Source organism: Dipteris shenzhenensis, chromosome 31, assembly GCF_047967505.1.
Source record: "Dipteris shenzhenensis isolate YYH24624 ecotype China chromosome 31, Dip_SZ_1.0, whole genome shotgun sequence".
Classification (NCBI taxonomy): Eukaryota; Viridiplantae; Streptophyta; class Polypodiopsida; order Gleicheniales; family Dipteridaceae; genus Dipteris; species Dipteris shenzhenensis.
This window is the reverse complement of record NC_141626.1, coordinates 46582955-46602828: the sequence shown is the minus strand read 5'-3', so window position 1 is coordinate 46602828 and position 19874 is coordinate 46582955. Positions and strand designations below refer to the sequence as shown.

Sequence of the window (19874 nt, the reverse complement as noted above, 5' to 3'; positions counted from 1 at the left end):
AGTACATGCTCAAAAATCTGGCAGAGCAAAAAAAAACTGTAGAATTTGCAGACAGCAACCCTCGATAATGTCTATGCAGGAAAGAGGTCTCACATGAGTTAAATCTTTTGCTGTAAAATGGACACTGGCAATCCAAAAATCATAAGTCTATTCCCTTTTCTATGAGATGTACTAATAAGCACTGAAGTAAACACAGTTCTACTCGTCATTTGAAAGCCAGGGATTCAATGAAAGAAAATTTCATAATTTGATATGTTTCCTAAATGGCACCCCTTTTAGCAGGGTGCACACTACAAATACTAAATCCAGTTTATCTCATCTTGTCTTCAACAGTGAAATTACAGGTTTTGCAATATTATGCTTACAATGAGATGCACAAGGATGAATTTATTGCCTTTGAATATCACCGATGTGAATCCGATATGAGATGTGAGAATTGCCATTTCAATATGAAAGTGTTTGGTCCCCCATGATCTGATCCATATGACAGGTTATATAAAGGAACAACCAGTTCAGTTTTGTTTCATGATGGCAGTACTCGTAAGTTTGTTGATGCCTCACTTGTGCAGAAGCTGAACATCCCGACAATTCCTAGTACTCACAGGTATATTGTGAATCTGGCTCAGGGAACAACGGAGACCTGGAACGAGATGGTTCCTCTCTTACTGGTGATCTGTGTTGTCCAATATCTAAAATGGCTTCTCATATGGATATGGAAACGAATACTTTATCTGACCAATATTGTTGTTCCGCTTTGGAAACATATGACTTATTGCAATCGGGGAAGCGGAATTTCATTGGTGCTTTGAAAAACCTTAATTTTATTTTGATCATGATTCAAGTTTGTTCTCTGTTAATAACACCTTTAAAATGTTTCTCGAGGAAAATGATTGCGATAACAGGTTGGCTGTCCAGAAAAACAGCGTACAAGATACGAGTTCAGCGACTTGTTTAGGGCATGTTAGTACCTCAGCCATGGTACTTGGCTGCCCATACTGAGGATTCAGTGATGGATGAACATGGTTTGGATGGACATCCACCTGTTCGGGTTACACACGAGATAAACAGTCGACTGAACCTTATACTTGGGCTACTGAGTAAGCCGAGATCTTGGATAGAAGCCCTTGGAGTGAGGATTCACCCGAGGCTCAGCTTATCTGAGATCTATTGTTTGAGTATTCCCAATGGGTCTACTTCCGAAAAGGAATGTTGACCATCGGATCGACCTGTTGCCCAGTGCTTAGCCTGGGTTTAGGCAACCGTACAAGACAAGTTCGAAGGAGGAGGATGAAATTGCAAGGCAAATTCAGGAATACCTCCGGCTTGGTTAGATAAGACCTACCAAATCAACTTCGGGTGCACCAGTGATTCTGGTAAAGAAGAAAGACCAAGGGATGCATCTATGCATGGACTACAAATATCTGAATCGCTTGACCATCAAGAACGAATATCCGCTACCTCGGATGGACGATCTCATCGATCGGCTCTGTGATGAGAAGTATTTTACTAAGATCGATCGCTATCATCAAATACAGATATATGAGAAGGATGTCTATAAGACCGCATTTCGGACGAGATTCGGTCACTATAAGTTCTTGGTTCTACCCTTTGGATTCACAAATGCACCAGCAACATTCCAGCAGATGAATGATCTGTTCGTCGAAATCTACGAGTGTTTGTGGTGGTGTTTTTTAATGACATCCTAGTCTACAGTAAGACTCTCTTGGAGCATGGGGAGCACTTGAGGATCATGCTGACCATACTCAAGCAAAAGAAGCTCTATGCTAAGATGACTATGTGTGAACTTCTGAAGCAAGAACTCGCGTACCTTGGACACGCCATTTCTTTGAAAGGTGTCTTGTCCAGGAAGGTATGACACGTCCCAGCACTCCTGAAACCCCTGATCTGCAAAATAACCACACACAACATCAGAACTGAGCAGGCTGCTCACCACCCAACCGTGACATCTACGGGATGTGATCCCGAATCAGAAGATGTCCCCTCCGAGCCACGAGCTGAGCTACTAGCACGAACTCCCAATCAGATCCAAACCAGCCTGGTGTCCCATACCACCAGGTGGCGCTGTGAAGCCCTGGATCTGCCACGGGGCCTTGGGCTACGCTAAGATGCAGGCGCGCGTCCGCGACTCAATCCAGGATCAGACCTAGCACCTGGGAACGAGACTTGCTCCCAACTGCACACTGAGAACTGAACCCCCTGGGCCTCTTTTATAGACTCGGGCCCCGGCGCCAAAAATAGCGAAGACCTATAAATAGTTCGTACCCTTGCCACTCAACCCGAGAATCAAGCCTGCCTAGCTCTAAGCCTCCCCAGGCTAACCTGAGCTAGTTCTGTGTAACTAGTACACATCAGATACCAATCCGTGCACATGACATACTCCCCCTCCTCTAAGAACTCACTCCTGAGTTCGCTAAGAAATCGGGAAATGTTCTTTGGAGGTTTTGTAATGTCTCCCATGTTGCATCCTCCTCAACACGATCCTTCCACTTGATCTTGTATTCCGTGATAGTACGATTTCGAATCTGTCTTTCACAAAATTCAAGAATAGATTCAGGTTCGTGAGGAATAAAAGTCAAATCTGTAACTTCTATAATCTCATGAGGAGAAACAAGTTGATCATCTGCACCCAATACTTCTTTCAGTCTACTGACATGAAAGACTGGATGAACTTTAACATCAGGAGGCAATTCTAGTCGATATGCAACTGGTCCAATTCTTTTAATGACCTTGAATGGGCCACAGTATCTGGGGGATAATTTCGGAACCAAACCAGTACTTAGGCTCTTGGATTCCTTAGGAATTCTCAAATATACCATCGTTCCTTCAGAGAACTCTCTGGGTGAACGATGTCTATTAGCATAAAATCTGTCCCGATCTTGGGCACTTCTAATAGACTCCTTGGCAAACTGCAACATTTCCTGCATGTCTTGCAAGAAGTTCTTAGCAGCATCATTTTGAATCCCTTTTAATCCTACCATAACTGGTGACTTAGGTTGAAACCCGTACATAAGCATAAAAGGACTATAACCTGTACTAGAATGCTTTGCACTGTTGTAAGCAAATTCAATCATGGGTAGATAATCTTCCCATGAAGACTGTCTCTTAGATACATATGCCCGAAGCATGTCTTCAACCAACTGGTTGACCTTTTCTGTACTGCCATCAGATTGGGCATGATCCGAAGAACTCATACTTAGAGTAGTTTCCAACTTCTCAAATACAAGTGTCCAGAAGTTACTTGTAAACTTTGAGTCCCTGTCACTGACTATGTCAGATGGCAAACCATACAGCTTGAACAAATGGTCCACAAACTCGTGAGCCAACTGAACAGCTGAAATAGTTGTTCTTGTAGGTAAGAATCTAGCCATTTTTGTCAAACGGTCAACTATGACCCATATAGAGTCATGACCCTTGCGCGTTCGAGGTAAACCAGTAATAAAATCCATGGAAATACTTTCCCATTTATTACCTGGAATCTGTAATGGCTGTAATAAGCCCGCGCTCCTAAGGCGTTCAGCCTTAGTAACCTGACAAACTCGGCAACCTACCACATAGTTCTCTACAAATGCACGCATCTTAGGCCAATAAAAGGTATGCTTCACAAGAGACAGAGTCCTATGTATACCTGGATGTCCCGCACTAGGAGCATCATGACACTCCCAGAGAATCTTGGATTTAAGGTCCAGAACATCAGGCACACAAATCTTTTCATTTCGGAACAGCAAGCCGTTCCTAATCATCCACTGACCTCCCGCCGCCTGTATCCTAGGTGGCACAATCCTTGAGTCCTGGTCAACCATGGAGCTCCCATCCTGGACTCTCTGCCAATAAGAACTGAAATGACTATCAGTTGCGTATAGCCCTCTCAAGGATTGAAATAGGTCTGAGGATATTTCCGTAAATGACAAAGCATTTACAAACTTAACCCGACTTAAGGCATCCGCCACACTATTCAACGAACCCTTACGATAACGTATTTCGAAATCAAAATCCTGCATTAACTCTGCCCATCTAGCTTTCCTTCCTCTCAAGTCTGATCCATCACACACATACTTAATTGACTGGTGATCAGTCAATACAAGGAACTTTGAACCATACAAGTAGTGTCTCCAAACCTTGAGAGCATACACTACTGCATAAAGTTCCTTCTCCAGTGTGGGCCAACGATACTGAGTGTCGTCTAGCTTCTTACTCTCAAAAGCTACAGGTCTGCCCTCTTGGAATAGAGCTGCCCCAATCGCATAATCACTCGCATCGGCCTCTAAAACATAAGGCCGGGTAGGATCGGGTAATGCAAGAACGGGTGCTTCCTTGATAGATAACTTCAAGGTTTCAAAAGCCTTGTTCATTGCATCATTCCAAGGGATCGGTTGAGTAGACCTGCGTCCACGACCTTTCAACATGTTGGTAAAGGGTACCGTGATTTGTGAATAATCACGGACTGACTTCCGAAGAAATACCGTAAATCCTAGGAAAGAGCGAAGTTGTTTCACAGTCTGAGGGATAGGCCATTCTAAAACCTTCTGGATACGATCCAGATCAATGCTAATACCTTCAGAAGAAATCTTGTGTCCTAAGTAAATGATCTCCTTCATAAAGAAGTCACATTTACTCATCTTGGCATAAAGCTTATGCTGTCTTAGAACAAGTAAGACAACCCAAAGGTGTCCTATATGATCCTCAAGCGTTTTACTATATACCAAGATATCATCTAAGAACACTACAACAAATTTGCCCAGATAATCTCTGAACAAATCGTTCATCATCTGCTGAAAAGTAGCAGGAGCATTGGTCAAACCAAAAGGTAATACGAGGAACTCGTAATGACCATACCTAGTCCGGAATGCGGTCCTATCTATGTGTTTAGCATAGATACGGATTTGGTGATAACCCGTGCGCAAATCAATCTTAGTGAAATACTTCGCTCCGGCCAAACGGTCTATCAAATCATCAGAACGAGGTAAGGGTAGCGGTTCTTAATTGTAACTTTATTTAGTCGTTTATAATCTATACACATTCTCCAAGAAGAATCCTTCTTCTTTCTTAAGAGGGACAGGTGCACCCCAAGGAGATTTACTTGGGCGAATATAGCCCATATTCAGGTAATCCTGAAGCTGGATAGCTAACTCATCCTCCTCTACCTGACTGATAGGTTGAGCCCCTGGGACTAAATCTATGCGATGATCTACTGCCCGTTCTAGAGGTAAACCTTCCGGCAGTTGAGCTAGGAATACGTCCTTAAAATTATCTAACAACATTCTCAATTCCCGGTGTTCAAACACACTTAATTCATTTTTGTTAATTACCGAAACAATAAATGAAGAAAGTGGAATCAAAACACACTGATAGACATCATAATGAGAAGTGTTCAATATATTCCGAAGCTGCATCGCAGATACAATAGGCCCCTAAGAAGGGGGAATCTTATCACACTGAATACACAAATTGGGTGTCCTTATCTACAAAAGAAAGCGTATGCTCCGTCCATCCGATCTGAATATTGTGGGTTTTAAACCACTCTATCCCGATCAGCAAGTCTACATGCTCTAGATGCATAACATAACATGTGAGAGCTCCTATGTAGGCTTCAATCCGGATGGGAAGCGCTTCAACCTTGCGATCCCAAAACTGCTTCCCAGCTGGAAGCTGCACCTCGTAGGTGTGGTCGCTAGGTACTGTGGACAGCCCCATCTTCTGCACAAATTTGTAATTAACAAAATTGTGAGAGCTGCCCGGATCAAAGAGAATGTGAACCTGTTGGTCCCTAACTTCTCCATAAACTCGGAAAAGATCATGGGAACCAAACAACGAAGTATTAAAGGTACAATTACAAGAAAGGGGGCAGGTAATGACATTTACTGAAATACCTGTCATCGTAACCTGGTTGGCTCCCTTGGCTGCGGTACGTGGACCTACCTGGAGCTTCGGTCCTAGCACCAATTTTTGGTTCTTCCGCTTAGGACACTCATTCTTCGTGTGGCCCCGCTCCTCCCAATAAAAACACCGGCCCTCTTTCTTGAGCCTGAAAGTGCGAAGGAAACGGGCCTTACCATTCTACGCAAGAGTTAAGCTTTTCCTGGAGGCGTTGTCCGTAGACTTCGTCTCCCCAATACCAGTTGCATGCTGAAAGAACTTGCGTTTGTTCTTTCCACTCGTCTCGGTAACTGTGGTTGCCTTGGTACCGGCCATGGTATCATCGCATATGTCATGGCCTCCTGCAATGTTGTGCACTTGTTATTCTTAATCTGTAACTTATAGGAGTCTGGCAAACCATCCACGAAAAAACCTAACAAGGTTACAGGATCCATTTTAGTGGCCCTGGTTTGCAGATCCCTAAATCTTTGAAGATAAACTTCAAAAGTTAAATTCAATTTTGACATATCGAGGACCTTGAGCTTGCCGACGATATCGTAGTCATCTTCCTTCTTCAGGAACTCCTTCCTGAAGATACCCTCAAATTCTGTCCAAGTATCAGGCTTAGGCTGGAGTTCTTTCCACCAAAGCAAGGCTTTACCTGACATAAACCCTGCTGCTAGCTGAATCTTTTTGTCGTCTGGATAGGGATGAAATTGGAAGTGTACTTGCCACTTGTGCAACCAAGTGTCAACTACCTCCTTTGTTCTTGATTTTTGGTCACCTGGAAAGGGATCCGGAGTGATATTCGGGCCTAGCACGGAAGCCATGGCATCCACATGCGTGAGTGCCTGAACCGTGCTAGCCAGAAGAGTCAAAGTTGCTTGTATCCCTTGGAGTTGCTGTGTCAACCCCGATTGATTAGCGTTGACCTGCTCAAATTTACCATCCAGAGCAGTCGTGAACTCACTGAAGGCTTTCTTAGTTATCAGGTCGTCATAGAGACCCTGATCATCCTCTCCCACTGGAGTGTAATCTAAGTCCTGCTCTCCCATAGCAAACTCGGGATTTGGAGCATCAGACATGGCTGAAATCTGATTTGATTACAAACGGAGAGAAATAACTGACTGAAACGAAGCACGGAGGGAGATGGAGCAGAAGAAAACCGTCCCAGATGAAGCTGACAGAAGGAGATGCTGAAATCTGGTAAATCGGAAGACCACGAGTCCTGGTGCCTCCCCGAACCTGCTAACCGGATGCGCAGGCTGCAATAGGAGCTGTGCGGACTGCTGACGTGGCCTGTACGGCTGCTGACGCAGGCCGTACGGTGGCTGCAGATGCTGGCGCAGCTGCTGTTCGGTACAGCAGCAGGTACAGAAGCAGGCAGGACAGTCCGTACAGGCTGTACGGCTGTCGCTGGAGCTGTACGGGCTGGTACGGAAGCTTCAGGAGCTGTGCAGGGCTGACGCAGGCAAGGGCAGATGCAAGGGAGCTGATCGAAACAGGGCGCAGGCTGAAGGGCGAGGCTGGCTGGCACGAAACTCAAGATAACTTCTCGAATCTTGGGGCTGCTTGTGGGTAGCCTAGCACCCAGCCCCCACCTATATAGGGTGCAGGGCTGCCTGATTTGGAAGCTAGGCTTCCAAAAAAGGCTAAGCCCCTCCAGCTTTGGAGGGGTGCTTTTTCGAAAAAAGCACCTGAGCCCCTCCAACTTTGGAGGGGTGCTTTTTTTCGAAAAAAGCACCTTGTTTCAGCGCAGGCTGCACGCAGCCCTAGGCGCAGGCTGTTCGCAGCCTGCTGCGCAGGCTGTGGACAGCCTTTTACACAGGCTGTCCCGCCACACTGCCTCGCCTACAGCGCCCCTTAATAAGCTCCGCATCCCCTACTCCCTTGCTGTCTATTTCCTGCACTTCTCTCCTCCTTTTCTGCTCTCCTTCTCCTCCCTCAAAACTTCTCTCCGTAGCCTTCAGAAATTTCGATTCTATTTCACTCCTCTTCTTCTTCCTTTTCCAGATATTTCTTCACCCCTTCTACCCCAGGTAGTCAGCAAAAACGCAGCAGGAAATCTCGAATTTTAGGGCATACCTGGAAGAGAAATCCGTCAAATTTCTCGCATCAGAAGTTCCTACCTCAGGAGTTGGCTCTGATACCAACTGACACGTCCCAGCACTCCTGAAACCCCTGATCTGCAAAATAACCACACACAACATCAGAACTGAGCAGGCTGCTCACCACCCAACCGTGACATCTACGAGATGTGATCCCGAATCAGAAGATGCCCCCTCCGAGCCACGACCTGAGCTACTGGCACGAACTCCCAATCAGATCCAAACCAGCCTGGTGTCCCATACCACCAGGTGGCGCTGTGAAGCCCTGGATCTGCCACTGGGCCTTGGGCTACGCTAAGATGCAGGCGCGCGTCCGCGACTCAATCCAGGATCAGACCTAGCACCTGGGAACGAGACTTGCTCTTCCCAACTGCACACTGAGAACTGAACCCCCTGGGCCTCTTTTATAGACTCGGGCCCCGGCGCCAAAAATAGCGAAGACCTATAAATAGTTCGTACCCTTGCCACTCAACCCGAGAATCAAGCATGCCTAGCTCTAAGCCTCCCCAGGCTAACCTGAGCTAGTTCTGTGTAACTAGTACACGTCAGATACCAATCCGTGCACATGACAAGGTATGTGAGTGGCCTATTCTGAAAACAGTTACCCAAGTCAAATACTTTTTGGGATTTAAGAATTTTTTCCACACTCACATTTGGAACTATGCTAAGATAGCATTGCCCCTGTCAAACTTACTCAAAGGGGTGGAGAATGGTAAATACAACAAGTATAAGCCCGTGGTGTGGACAGAGGAGCTGGCTGCGTGTTTCAAGGAGTTGAAACACGCGGTTACCACAGCTCCTATCCTACAGATAGTCGGCCCGAGTAAACCTATTGTGGTTGAAACGATGCTAGTGACTACGCGATTGGAGCAGCATTGTTCCAGGATGGTAGACCAGTAGCTTTTAAGAGTAAAAAGCTATCTAAGCCACAGGTGGCTAATCCATGAGAAAGAGCTAGATGCTGTAATTCATGCACTGAAAAAGTGGAGACACTACTTATATGGTTCTACTTTTGTGATCTACGTGGACACTTCCCTCTATGAGGTATTTTTCTAATGCATTGGACCTAAGGGGCAAGAAAGCCCGATGGCCGAAATTGATGCAGGAATTCGATTTTGAGATTCATTATCGAAAAGGCTCTACCAGCAAGGTAGCGGCTGCTCTGAGCCAGATCAGTACATTGAATCAACTAAGGTCTGTGTACCCAATGTGAGGGATACAAGATGTCGTATCCTATTTGCATGTCATGATTGTCCCAGTGCCAGTCATCCAGGGGTACAGAGGACATTGGATCTAGTCAAAAGAACCTTCTTTTGACCTAAGCTCAAGGTTGATGTCGAACAGTATGTTCGATACTATCAACAGTGGCAAGTCAATAAAGCAAAGCGCTTGAGACAAGGTGACATGTTGCATACCAAAGAATAATTGGCTATTTCCATGGATTTTGTGGTTGGATTACCACGCACCTCTCTTGGGAATGATGCGATTTGGGTTATCATGGATCGGATAATCAAATTGGAGATATCCATACCCACTAAGAAGTCTATTACAGCCACACGGCTCTCTCATCTTTTGTTGAGAAGTTGTTTAGCCTATGTGGCTTGCCGGCTGAAATCGTCTGTGACAGAGATCCCAAGTTTACTGGGCATTTCTAGAGAGCTGTGTTCCAGCAATTGGGTACTCAGCTCAGTACGAGTTCGGCTGATTGTCTGGAATCAGATGGACAGATTTAGAGGGTAAATCTGACTTTGGAGGATATGTTGAGAGCATACGTCTCCGTAAGACAGTCCGATTGGGGAGATTATCTTCCAATATTGGAGTTTGCTTACAATAGTGCTGAGCATTCGACAACCCAAAAAAGTTAATTCATGTTGATGTATGGTTACCAGCCGAGATCCCCATGGGTAGTTGGCTTACATAACATAAAGGTGAGTTCTGCGTCAGACTGGCTGCAACTGCAGCAAGATGTGCTGCAGTTAGCCAGAGATAGCATTAGGAGTGCTCAGGATAGAGCACAGTTTTATGCTAGCCAGAAACGATCACCACAAGTTTTGTCTGAAGGGCAATATGTCTATCTGAGGATCCCTAAGGATTCTCAAGTGATGCATATAGACCCTGTATATAAGTTATCTCATCACTATTGTCGGTCATATCAGGTCCTTAACAAGATCAATGATGTAGCCAACAAGCTTAAGTTACTTGATGGAGTTCGAGTACATCCGGTCTTTCATGTCAATCGACTGAAAGAGGCTTTGGGTATTGGAGATAATTTGGTTTCTGAGGATGAACTCATAAGATTGGAAGATTTATCCACTTATGTACCCCATAGTCCGGAGTGCCTAGGGAAAGACAGCTTCGGAACAGAACTATTCCAGAGCTGAAGGTTAAGTGGAAAGATCATTTTGAGGAGGATAGCACTTGGGAAGTGTCGATTCTCTTCGACACTAATTACAAGACTTTATGTCTCAGGCATAACCATGGCCAGTGTACAGAGGTCATGACAATCGTGGGATATGCACCTAACCCTAGGACAGTTAGGGCGCCTAGCACATATGCTATAAATAGTGGGTCCTAGACTTGAGACATTTAGGACACCCTATGCCTATATAAGTGAGGGCCATTACTCACTTGGGATCATTCTCAAGAGTGGAGCCTCTTGAGAGACCAAGCTTGGTTGAGACCTGTCCAGGCTTGTGTCTCCCTAACGACAGCTGGATTGGCTGGGGCTGCGTAGTATGGGATGCGCAGTCTTACCTGGATTGACTACGGTCGGTGGTTGCATAACCTCTATCTCGGGGGTGGTCCGTGGTTGGGTGGTGATGCACTAGCCCCTTTACCATATGTCTTAGTGTTGTATGTTCTGATGCGGTATTTCGTGGATAGAGGGGATTGTTATACCCTTCGTTAGGGATCTGCTTGATCAGTCCCCCCATTCAAATGATCCGGGAGATCTTTTCTTTTGTAGTAAATGAACCTGAGCCTGAATCGTGGTTGGGTGGTGATGCACTAGCCCCTTTACCATATGTCTTAGTGTTGTATGTTCTGATGCGTCGTGGATAGAGGGGATTGTTATACCCTTCGTTAGGGATCTGCTTGATCAGTCCCCCCATTCAAATGATCCGGGAGATCTTTTCTTTTGTAGTAAATGAACCTGAGCCTGAATATCTTGTTGCCTAGCCCTTAATTCTAATGCTGCCAGCTCATCTCTAAGTTTATCCATTCTCCTTGCTCTTATTTGAGCTCTGTTTCTTCTGACATCCTTAAGGACTCTGAGTGTTTAAAACTGCCTCATGCCCAGCCTCTAAAGCTGACTCAGCAGAGGTGAAAGCTACATTCCACACCTTTGTAATCTGCCTTTGCACAGTCTACATCTGAAGAAGAGAAGGGTCTGCATTAAACCACCTTTTACTAGAACCAAAGTCAATGGCTGAGTAAAGATTTATGGTCTGAAAGAGTTAATGAAGAGATTACACTGACATTGGGAGATGTAAACTCCATCCAATCTTGCTTCTCTCCTAAGGTCCCCCACCTGTCTATTGCACCAACTGTAAGAATGTGTTGAGCCTACATCAATTAATTGTAGATCCTCTTTGAGATCTTCCCAGATTTGCAATTCTGAGCCTCTCAGACAAGATGCTTTTTTTGACCACCTGTCCTCAGGACTCCCCAAGAAGAATACTGTTGTTTCCTAAGATGTTAAGAAAATCCCAGGTCTTTCTCCTTGCGTGTGCATCAATAGGAGTATAGACTGATGCTACAGTAAAAGAAACATTCTTTATTTTGCATTTTCCTTCTCTACACCCACTACTTTCCAGCTTGGTCAACTGGTGAAAAAGGGAGGCCAGGGAGCTCTACCCAAACAGGTATGAAGATAGATCTAGGTCTGTTAGGGTTAAAATCATGGGACCAGAATTCCAAATATAAGGGTTAATTCATGATGGTCCACAGTCCTTGATGAGGGGCATTAAAGGCCATTTCCTCTCTTTCAAATAGAAAGAAGTAAATACCTTTCCTAAGGAATCTTACACTAGGGACGACTAGTCCTTTTCTTATCCAGTTAGTTCTTAACCAATTCTCAAGAAAGGCAATAGGGAGTCTGGGGCCACGTAAAAAACCAATTAATGCATGAGAGGAGAGCCAATCTATCGATTCCTCATGCTAGTCTTTGTCTAAAAAGGCAGTTACCTTACCTTTTGAATATGGCACATCCTCAGTCTGAGATTCTGAGACCTCCAGTTGTAATTCACGTGGAATGTTCAGTGGTCCAACTCCACCTAAATGAGAGGTCGTCCATCCTGTTTGTCTCTTGCTTGGTGTGCACACCCTCTGGAATCGTCGGGAGAGTCGGAGAGTCCTCTTCTCCTTGCCTTTAAAATTCTCTTTGGCTTCAGCAATCCTCTCAGCATCGTTTCTTCTTTCCCTTTCTCGTTGGTAGGCGCTTTGTCTTGCATGTTCACCTGAGAGTCCACATGATCTTGGTCGATGTTCTGTGTTTCCTGACCGTTCACCAGCACTCTTTGCGCTTCGTTGGGGGGTCCCTGACTGATAAAATTGAGGTCGACTTCCTCTTGGAGTACCTAATGTGTCTCTCCATCTTTCTTCCTCTTAAGGGCCGCGAGTGCGAGAATGACACCATGAGAAAGGAGGGGAGAAAAGTCATCCTTTAAAGTGCTTAAGAACCCCCAAATAAGAGGGCCAATAATTGTTTGCCAAATTTTCGTTGGCAGGTCCGTTTCTAGCTTAGACCCTGAGACCTTCTCCTCTGTAGGCTTTGAACCAGTCTCCTCCTGCATGGAAGTCGCCATCTCTCTATATCGGGAGTGGAGGAAAGTTGCGCGGAGATATCAAATCCTTGGACCAGTCGATCTTGGGGAACTCTAGTTTTCCAAAGCCGTTCTCATTATGCTTGGGCAAAAGACTGACATGATTGGGTTCACGTCACTCAATCTAGACGCACAGGTTACATCACCTCTAGAACCTAAGCTACCTTTGGTAGCTAAAGCGAAGTTGGGGAGCTTTTCCACCAGAATTGACCTCCATCCTCCGTCCAGGGCTATTTCCAGTTGGTTGTTTAGAACCAGGCTGCAGGACAGCCAGCACTCCTTTTCAGCACCTCACAATATGCTGAGATCTTGTATTGTTTTCAAAACTTCTAATAGACGATACTTTTTTTTGCCGGGGTGGGGGGGAGGGAGAACATGCCACAAACTTTGCAAGATAAATATCTTCCATATCAATCTCGTGACCTCTCTTCAGATGATACTTATAATCTTTCTTAATATGCCAATATTTGGACCCACACTGTACACACTCTGATGGCCATCTAGGCGAGCATGCAGGGATCCTCCAGAGCAGCCACTGCCAGGAGAGTTACTTTTTTCAGAGTTTGGAGAGGATCTCTTTTCTTCTCTAAGTCTCCCTCAGGGTTGAAATGGCATTTTCAGCCTCCGCCTTGGTTTTTTATTAGCTCCTTTTGGGCTGTTCTTTTCCTCATGCATAGCATGATGTATTCCCACATTTGAGCTTGCTCTCGCGGTTTTTGTTCATACTTAATGAAGTGATTTTCTTGAAAAAAAAAAAAAGCATAAACCATCTCCCGTGAATGATCAAAAGCAAATGATCATATCTAAGCTGTTCCTATCTGTGAATATGGACCTCAAAAGACTACCACCCTTCACTTACACAACCTGCTCCCACTCAAAGAAGTCTCTAGACCTGGTGACTAATTTTCTCTCAAACCTATTGTCCCTTGGAATGCCAAGCTTCTTGTCACGTAATCTCTCACCAGTGCAACTTGAGACATAATGTAACATTTCCCTTGTCAAATCTTGCAATGAAATCCATGCATTTGTAACACACATAAAATCAAAATGACAATCTTGTAAAAGATTTAGCTTTCATGATAGCAAAATAGTCTTACCATCCTTTTGCAGAATCTGTAATTTCAAGATAGATAGTCTCCAATGGGAGTCTCCTCTGGACACATGACAAAATATTTAGCATTGTGAGTCTCATATTCATAACTGTCAAGCCTCATTACAATACTCACATAAATATACATCTGACACCTGACATAAGGCAATTCCGAATGGTCCAGCTTTTTCATTTGTTGGTCTCAAAAAATACTTTTTATTAAGATTCAAAGTGAGAAAATATCTCAATTCAAATAAAAATCATGCCAATGTTAAGCAATGTGCAGAGGACGAGGCTACCAACAACAAACCAACTCTTTTGTAAAAATTTGAGCATTTGTATAAATAAGAAACTTTTGCTGGAATTTACACAAGGATACCTCATCCTCTAAGCTACCGCTATCAAAGGTGCAAAACATTGGATCATCTCTTACTTTTGAAGCAACTAGATTGAAAAGTGTGAATTTCCAATGTGATAAGAGACCTTGGACCCCTAAAGATCCTTCTACTTGGATAGCAAACTTTGAAACTCCTTTCTCTATGGTTTTTAATAGGCATGCTTAGAAGAAGAAACTCAAAATCTTTTGCCTTTTAAGAAAACCTTCCTCAGAAAACCAATGGGAAGGACAGAAGAATCAACAATAACATGTCCTAAAGAACTATCGATGAAATGAGAAAACTTTTTATTTGTGCAAAAAGGGCTACTAAGAATGGATAGCTTTCCATGCATTATAAGGTTTCTACCAATGTCTGCATAATTGAAGGCCTTTTGCCATAATGTTTTCACACATTTTCAAGAAACCACAAAATGCTTCCAAACTCTTCTAAACCGGAGCACTCATAACTTAAGGTGACTTCAATATAGAACTCAAACTTATCTTATTAACATTAGGAGCGGTAAATATAGTAATCTTAAGCTGTTTACAAACTTCTCTAACAATACTTTCAACTGAAATGAAGATCTTGACCAAAGTTTTCTAAAGTATATAGAAATTTAAAAAGAACCTTAATATTATATCTTTCAAAAGCCTTAATAGAAACTTTACCCAAAAACATAAGCCATCCAAGAACTCTAACCTTCTCTTATAGTCTCTATAGGCGAAAATCCTCTGAATTCTAGAAGTTAATGAATGTTTCTAATAGGAGAATCGGAAGAAACATGATTCATCGGACTAGAAGTTGATGCAATGTTTCTAATAGGGGAATCGGGAGAAAAAACAGCAATCACTTTTGGCTGTTACAACAATAAGGAAAAATGTTCTTACTCTTTGGATGAGTTCTCCAAACCATAGGATTCTTTTGACTAGCCTTTTTACTCTTGTGATGAGCCGACTTCCCTACCTCTAAGAAGGAAGGTATGTATGTCATTACAAGGAAAATGATTACTTTGTTAATCAACAAACACTAGAACATTATTACATTATGTGTGAATTTGATGGTGCAACATATGTTTGTATTTATGTTGGACACCAATCAAGATTGTTATGGCGGTGGATCATCTGAGTAGATAGGGCCCGTCAAGCTAGAAAGAAAGAAAGAAAATCTATTAAAAGTCTTCATAAGACAAAAGGGTCTATGAGACTAAAAGAAACCAGATACAATGATCTAAGGGGTGGAGCTTCTAGGCGGGTATCAACACGCATGATGAGTACAAAAGTCCATAATCATAACCATAACGGCATCAACACATAAAGAGGAAAGCTCTAAGAGGCAAGGCATCAATCCCGAGAAGGAAGCATCAATGTGTGAGGCTATTGTGGTGGCATAAAACCTGTGATGGAGCGCTAGTGTCTGTCGGCATGCATGGCCCACTCTAGTCTCCTAGTTGTGGCCATGCGGCGAACAAGTGCCACTGTCATGCATGTGGGTCGTGTCCCCGATCTAGTGAGCATAGAAGGAAAGTTCCCTAATATGCTATGTGTCTGAGTCCGTCACGAGTCTGTCGTATCTTTGGGTCGGGTCTTCGTGTTCGTTGTCTCCGCAAGTTTTGTTGGTTGGTGCTATTTGGCTAAAAGAACTCGGTGATCATGCTCTGAGAGGAGTCTGATTGGGTACCCTGATTACGCCTGTGTCCAAAGCAAAGACTTCTTGTTTCAGACGGCCTCATGAATAAAGGCTGCCATTGCACAGATATCACCAAATTTGGACATGTAACACTTATTTTATCAATGAAATAAAAAGAGTCATGTAGTAGGAACCGAGGTGAGGGTAGACACATTAGAGTGCACCTTTATAAAGTCCAAGACTTTAAGGAGGGAACCTTAGTCATTTATTTGGGCTAAGTGTATCCTGATGAGTAAATGGGGTGTTACAAAGAGGTGTGAGCCTCTTCATGTCTCATCCACCCATCCATCCACTTCACCTCACCCATCCACTTTGTACGCACGTTGCATGTGCTGTGTAGCCTAAGCAAGAGTCAACATAATACCAGTCCGGGGGGCCCTTCCCCATTGCCATATCCAACATCCATTTCTCTACCCCTACACTATTGTTTGTTGCATAATTGTAACATGCAGGGACTTGCTGTGTGGAAATAGAATAAATGTAAATGGAGAACTCAATCATGAAAGACACCAAAGATCTTCCTAACTATTGTACACTACTTTATTTATGATGCTGGTGAAAATGCCCTAACTATTGTCTGTACATGAGAGCCAAATCATCATACAAAACTGAGCTGCAAACTCCCCTATCTAAGGCGCAAACTACCGCGTGTCCTATGTCATCTCACATACTGCTATGTAAATTGTGCCACCTCATGGGCTGCCATGTATCCAATGCCATGTGTCATGGCTGCCACATAAGCATGCCACGTCAACATGCCGAGTATCACATGCTATAATTATGGAATAAGGTTATTTCAACCACTCTTATTTGCCTGAGTAATAAATACAATTTATGTGGTCAATAGTACCCCGATGTGTGAGTGGGTAGCGAGCAAGGGAGATCAAACGTGAGCGAGAAAGTAAAATCGAAACAAGATATAAAGGGGTCGACCACACACCATATACCCCCTATAACTATATCAAATCTCCGATTCACTCAAACTAAGCAGTCTAAACTCAGCGCACTAATTGACAGCAAGAGACAAGGAAAAGGGCTTATTTCAGTTTGTTTTTTATGACGTAAATCAAGCAAGAGATGGATAAGTATCACTAACTGTACAACATTTCAGTTTTGCTGTGAAATAACCTTATAGCAAGTCGATTTTCTCTTATTAGTAAAAAGAAAGAATGGAAGGGGAAGGGATGCGTAATAATGAACTTGTCCCGTTTCCTCCCTTGCCTCAAAGAGAGAGAGAAAGCATACCATCACCTCCTCTTGAAGAGGATCCATGAGATGAAACTTGATCACACCTTGATTATGATAATCCACATATTGAGTTACCCTCCGCTTTCCAGCCCCTTGATAGAGAGTTCTATTTTAAAAATGAGAGGAGAAATGAGTCCACGCAAGAGCAAGGTAATGAGTTTACACCTTTAGCCCGCAATTCCACGCACATGGATTATAATCTAAATGCGAAAAGAAGAGGGAAGGGTCTCCCATTAATAAGCTAGTTCCTCAGTTTTGGCAAAGCTAGGAACAAAGAGGGTTCTCAATTATAGGGAGGAAAGCTGAGTACTCCTCCAAAAAGAATCAAGTTTCAACCAGGACAAATAATAGAATTCCATAAATATGATCGAGAAAGAGAGGCTGATAAAATCCTTAATTGAATTCGTCACTCTGAGTTTAGTTCGCCCACAAAGGAAAGACCAATCAAGGGAAGATTGCTCTTGCTACATTGTGTAGACACATATAATGATATGGTGGTGTAGGATAGTCCAGGACTTAGTCTATTTTTGTGTGTGGTACTTAGGTACTATATATATACCAAGTACTCGTACTTCCATTCAGCATTCTATTGGAGTTTCTATGTGACCACTTCTTACTCACTTGTGTTCACAACCTTTCTCCATTTGTTCCTTCATGTGGTATAAGAGCCACACTCACTAGCTCCCAGTCCATGTCTTGCTTCCCGTCACTAAGCAAGTTCTCCGGCGTCAGTGTGTTGCTCCTGTCACCTCAGCCTGCTCGTGGACTTCATAACACATTTGGGGAGCACTTATACCGCTCCTGCCACAGGTTCTAACTACTTCTGCCACTACTTCTATTGCCGCTCCATCTCCAGCACTTTTGGAGGAGCAGAAGAAGTTTGATCGGAGAAATGCACAAGCTTTGTTCTAGATTGCCTCATCAGTGAAGAGGCACATTATGATGACCATTAAGTCATGCAAAGATGCAAAGGATGTGTGGGACAAGTTGGCAAACATGTATCATGTCAAGAATGAGGCAAGGGTCATTGAATTGACCAATAAGCTCAAGGAGCAGAAGATACAAGAAGGTCAGACAATCACAGAGCACATTACAAAGATCATTGATCTCAGAGATCAGCTAGCAAGTGTTGATGAGGAAATAGATGACAAGAAATTAGTCTCTATCACTCTCAATAGCTGGACTCCCTCTTATGGCACATTTGTTACCTCTTTGACTATTATGCTCAAGGCAGCTCCTCTCTCGTTTGATGAGCTAGTTGGGTTGTTGTTATAGCAAGAGGAGAGGACCTCCAATTTTGCCTATTCTTCTCGTCAAGGTGCACTTGCCACCCAAGGAAAGGGAAATTTTCAGCAAAAGGGAGGTCATTTTCAGAAAAAGAACAGCCATAGATATCAGCCCAAAAATGAGGGGAATGCAAGTACAAATCAAAGTACTAAGGTGAAGAAGGCCAAATGCAATTATTGTAAACAACCAAGTGATTATATTGCAGTGTCAGAACAGGATTGCTAATGAGAAGAAAAGGCAATGCACAAGCAGTAATTTTGTTGCACCAATTGAAAATGCAAATGCCCCACCACAGGCAAACTTTGCACAAGAGGACAAAGATTTTGTGCTTGCTGCAGTTCAAGACAAGTTTGATGCCAAGGGGGATTCTAGTGCACATGCTCATTCCATTGATGATACTTTTGCTGCCATTGATAAATGGTATTTGGATAGTGGTGCTACTAATCACATGACTCCTAGAAAGGAGTGGTTTGAGGAAATCTCACCTGTTCATGACAGACAGGTTACATGTGCAAATGATGCATCACAGAACATCACAGGAGTGGGAGATATTCCCATCCTTTTGGATTCAGGCAAGAAAAAATACATCTATGATGTTTGGTATGTCCCAGATTTGAGAAAGAATCTAATTTCAGTCCCTTGTATTGCCCATGATCAACACATGCTTGATGAGTTTCAAGATGATCAATGCAGGATCAAGGATCCCAAGAAAGGGTATGAAATTGTGGTAACAGGTAGCCAGATAATGAAGTGTGTGTGAAGGGTGTGCTCTTGGCAAATTGCACCGTCTTCCTTTTAAGAAGGATAACTCAGGTTCAATGAAAGCCACTAAAGTTTTGCAAATCATACACATTGATGTATGTGGTCCCATGAATGTGACAACCCATAGAGGGGCAAGGTACGTTGTTACCTTCATTGATGACTATTCTAGATTCACATGGCTCTTCCTCATGAAGACTAAATCTGAAGTATTTTATTGGTACAAAGAGTTCAAAGCCTTGGCTGAGAACAAAACCAATTCCAGGATACAAACATTTTGTTCAGACAATGGGGGAGAGTACACATCAAATGCCTTTGAAGGGTATTTGACAGAAAATGAAATCAAGCGTCACATGACCGTGCCATATACACCGCAGCACAATCCTATTTCGGAGAGAAAGATCTGGACACTAATGGAAATGACAAGATGCATGCTGAAATGCAAGAAAGTGTCAAAGGCATTTTGCGGAGAGGCCGTTACTACAGCCACATACATACAGAATTGATGCCCTACAAAAGCATTGGTCAATGTGACACCTTTTGAAAGGTTTTATGGCTCAAAGCCAAAGGTTCATCATTTCAGAGTGTTTGGCTCAATTGCTTATGCTTTGGTTCCATCTCA

The 19874-nt window shown here is 43.5% G+C and overlaps 1 protein-coding gene across 1 annotated transcript in view; it reads right to left on the bottom strand.

Annotated features, from left to right (window-relative positions):
• Positions 1-19874, bottom strand: part of LOC147881541 (NagB/RpiA/CoA transferase-like superfamily protein) — a 40740-nt gene that overhangs the window by 7395 nt on the left and 13471 nt on the right. Inside the window, exon 2 of the mRNA XM_087402411.1 lies at positions 13903-13958. Coding sequence (XP_087258537.1) covers positions 13903-13958 — 56 coding nt within the window. The remainder of the gene's footprint in view (positions 1-13902; positions 13959-19874) is intronic.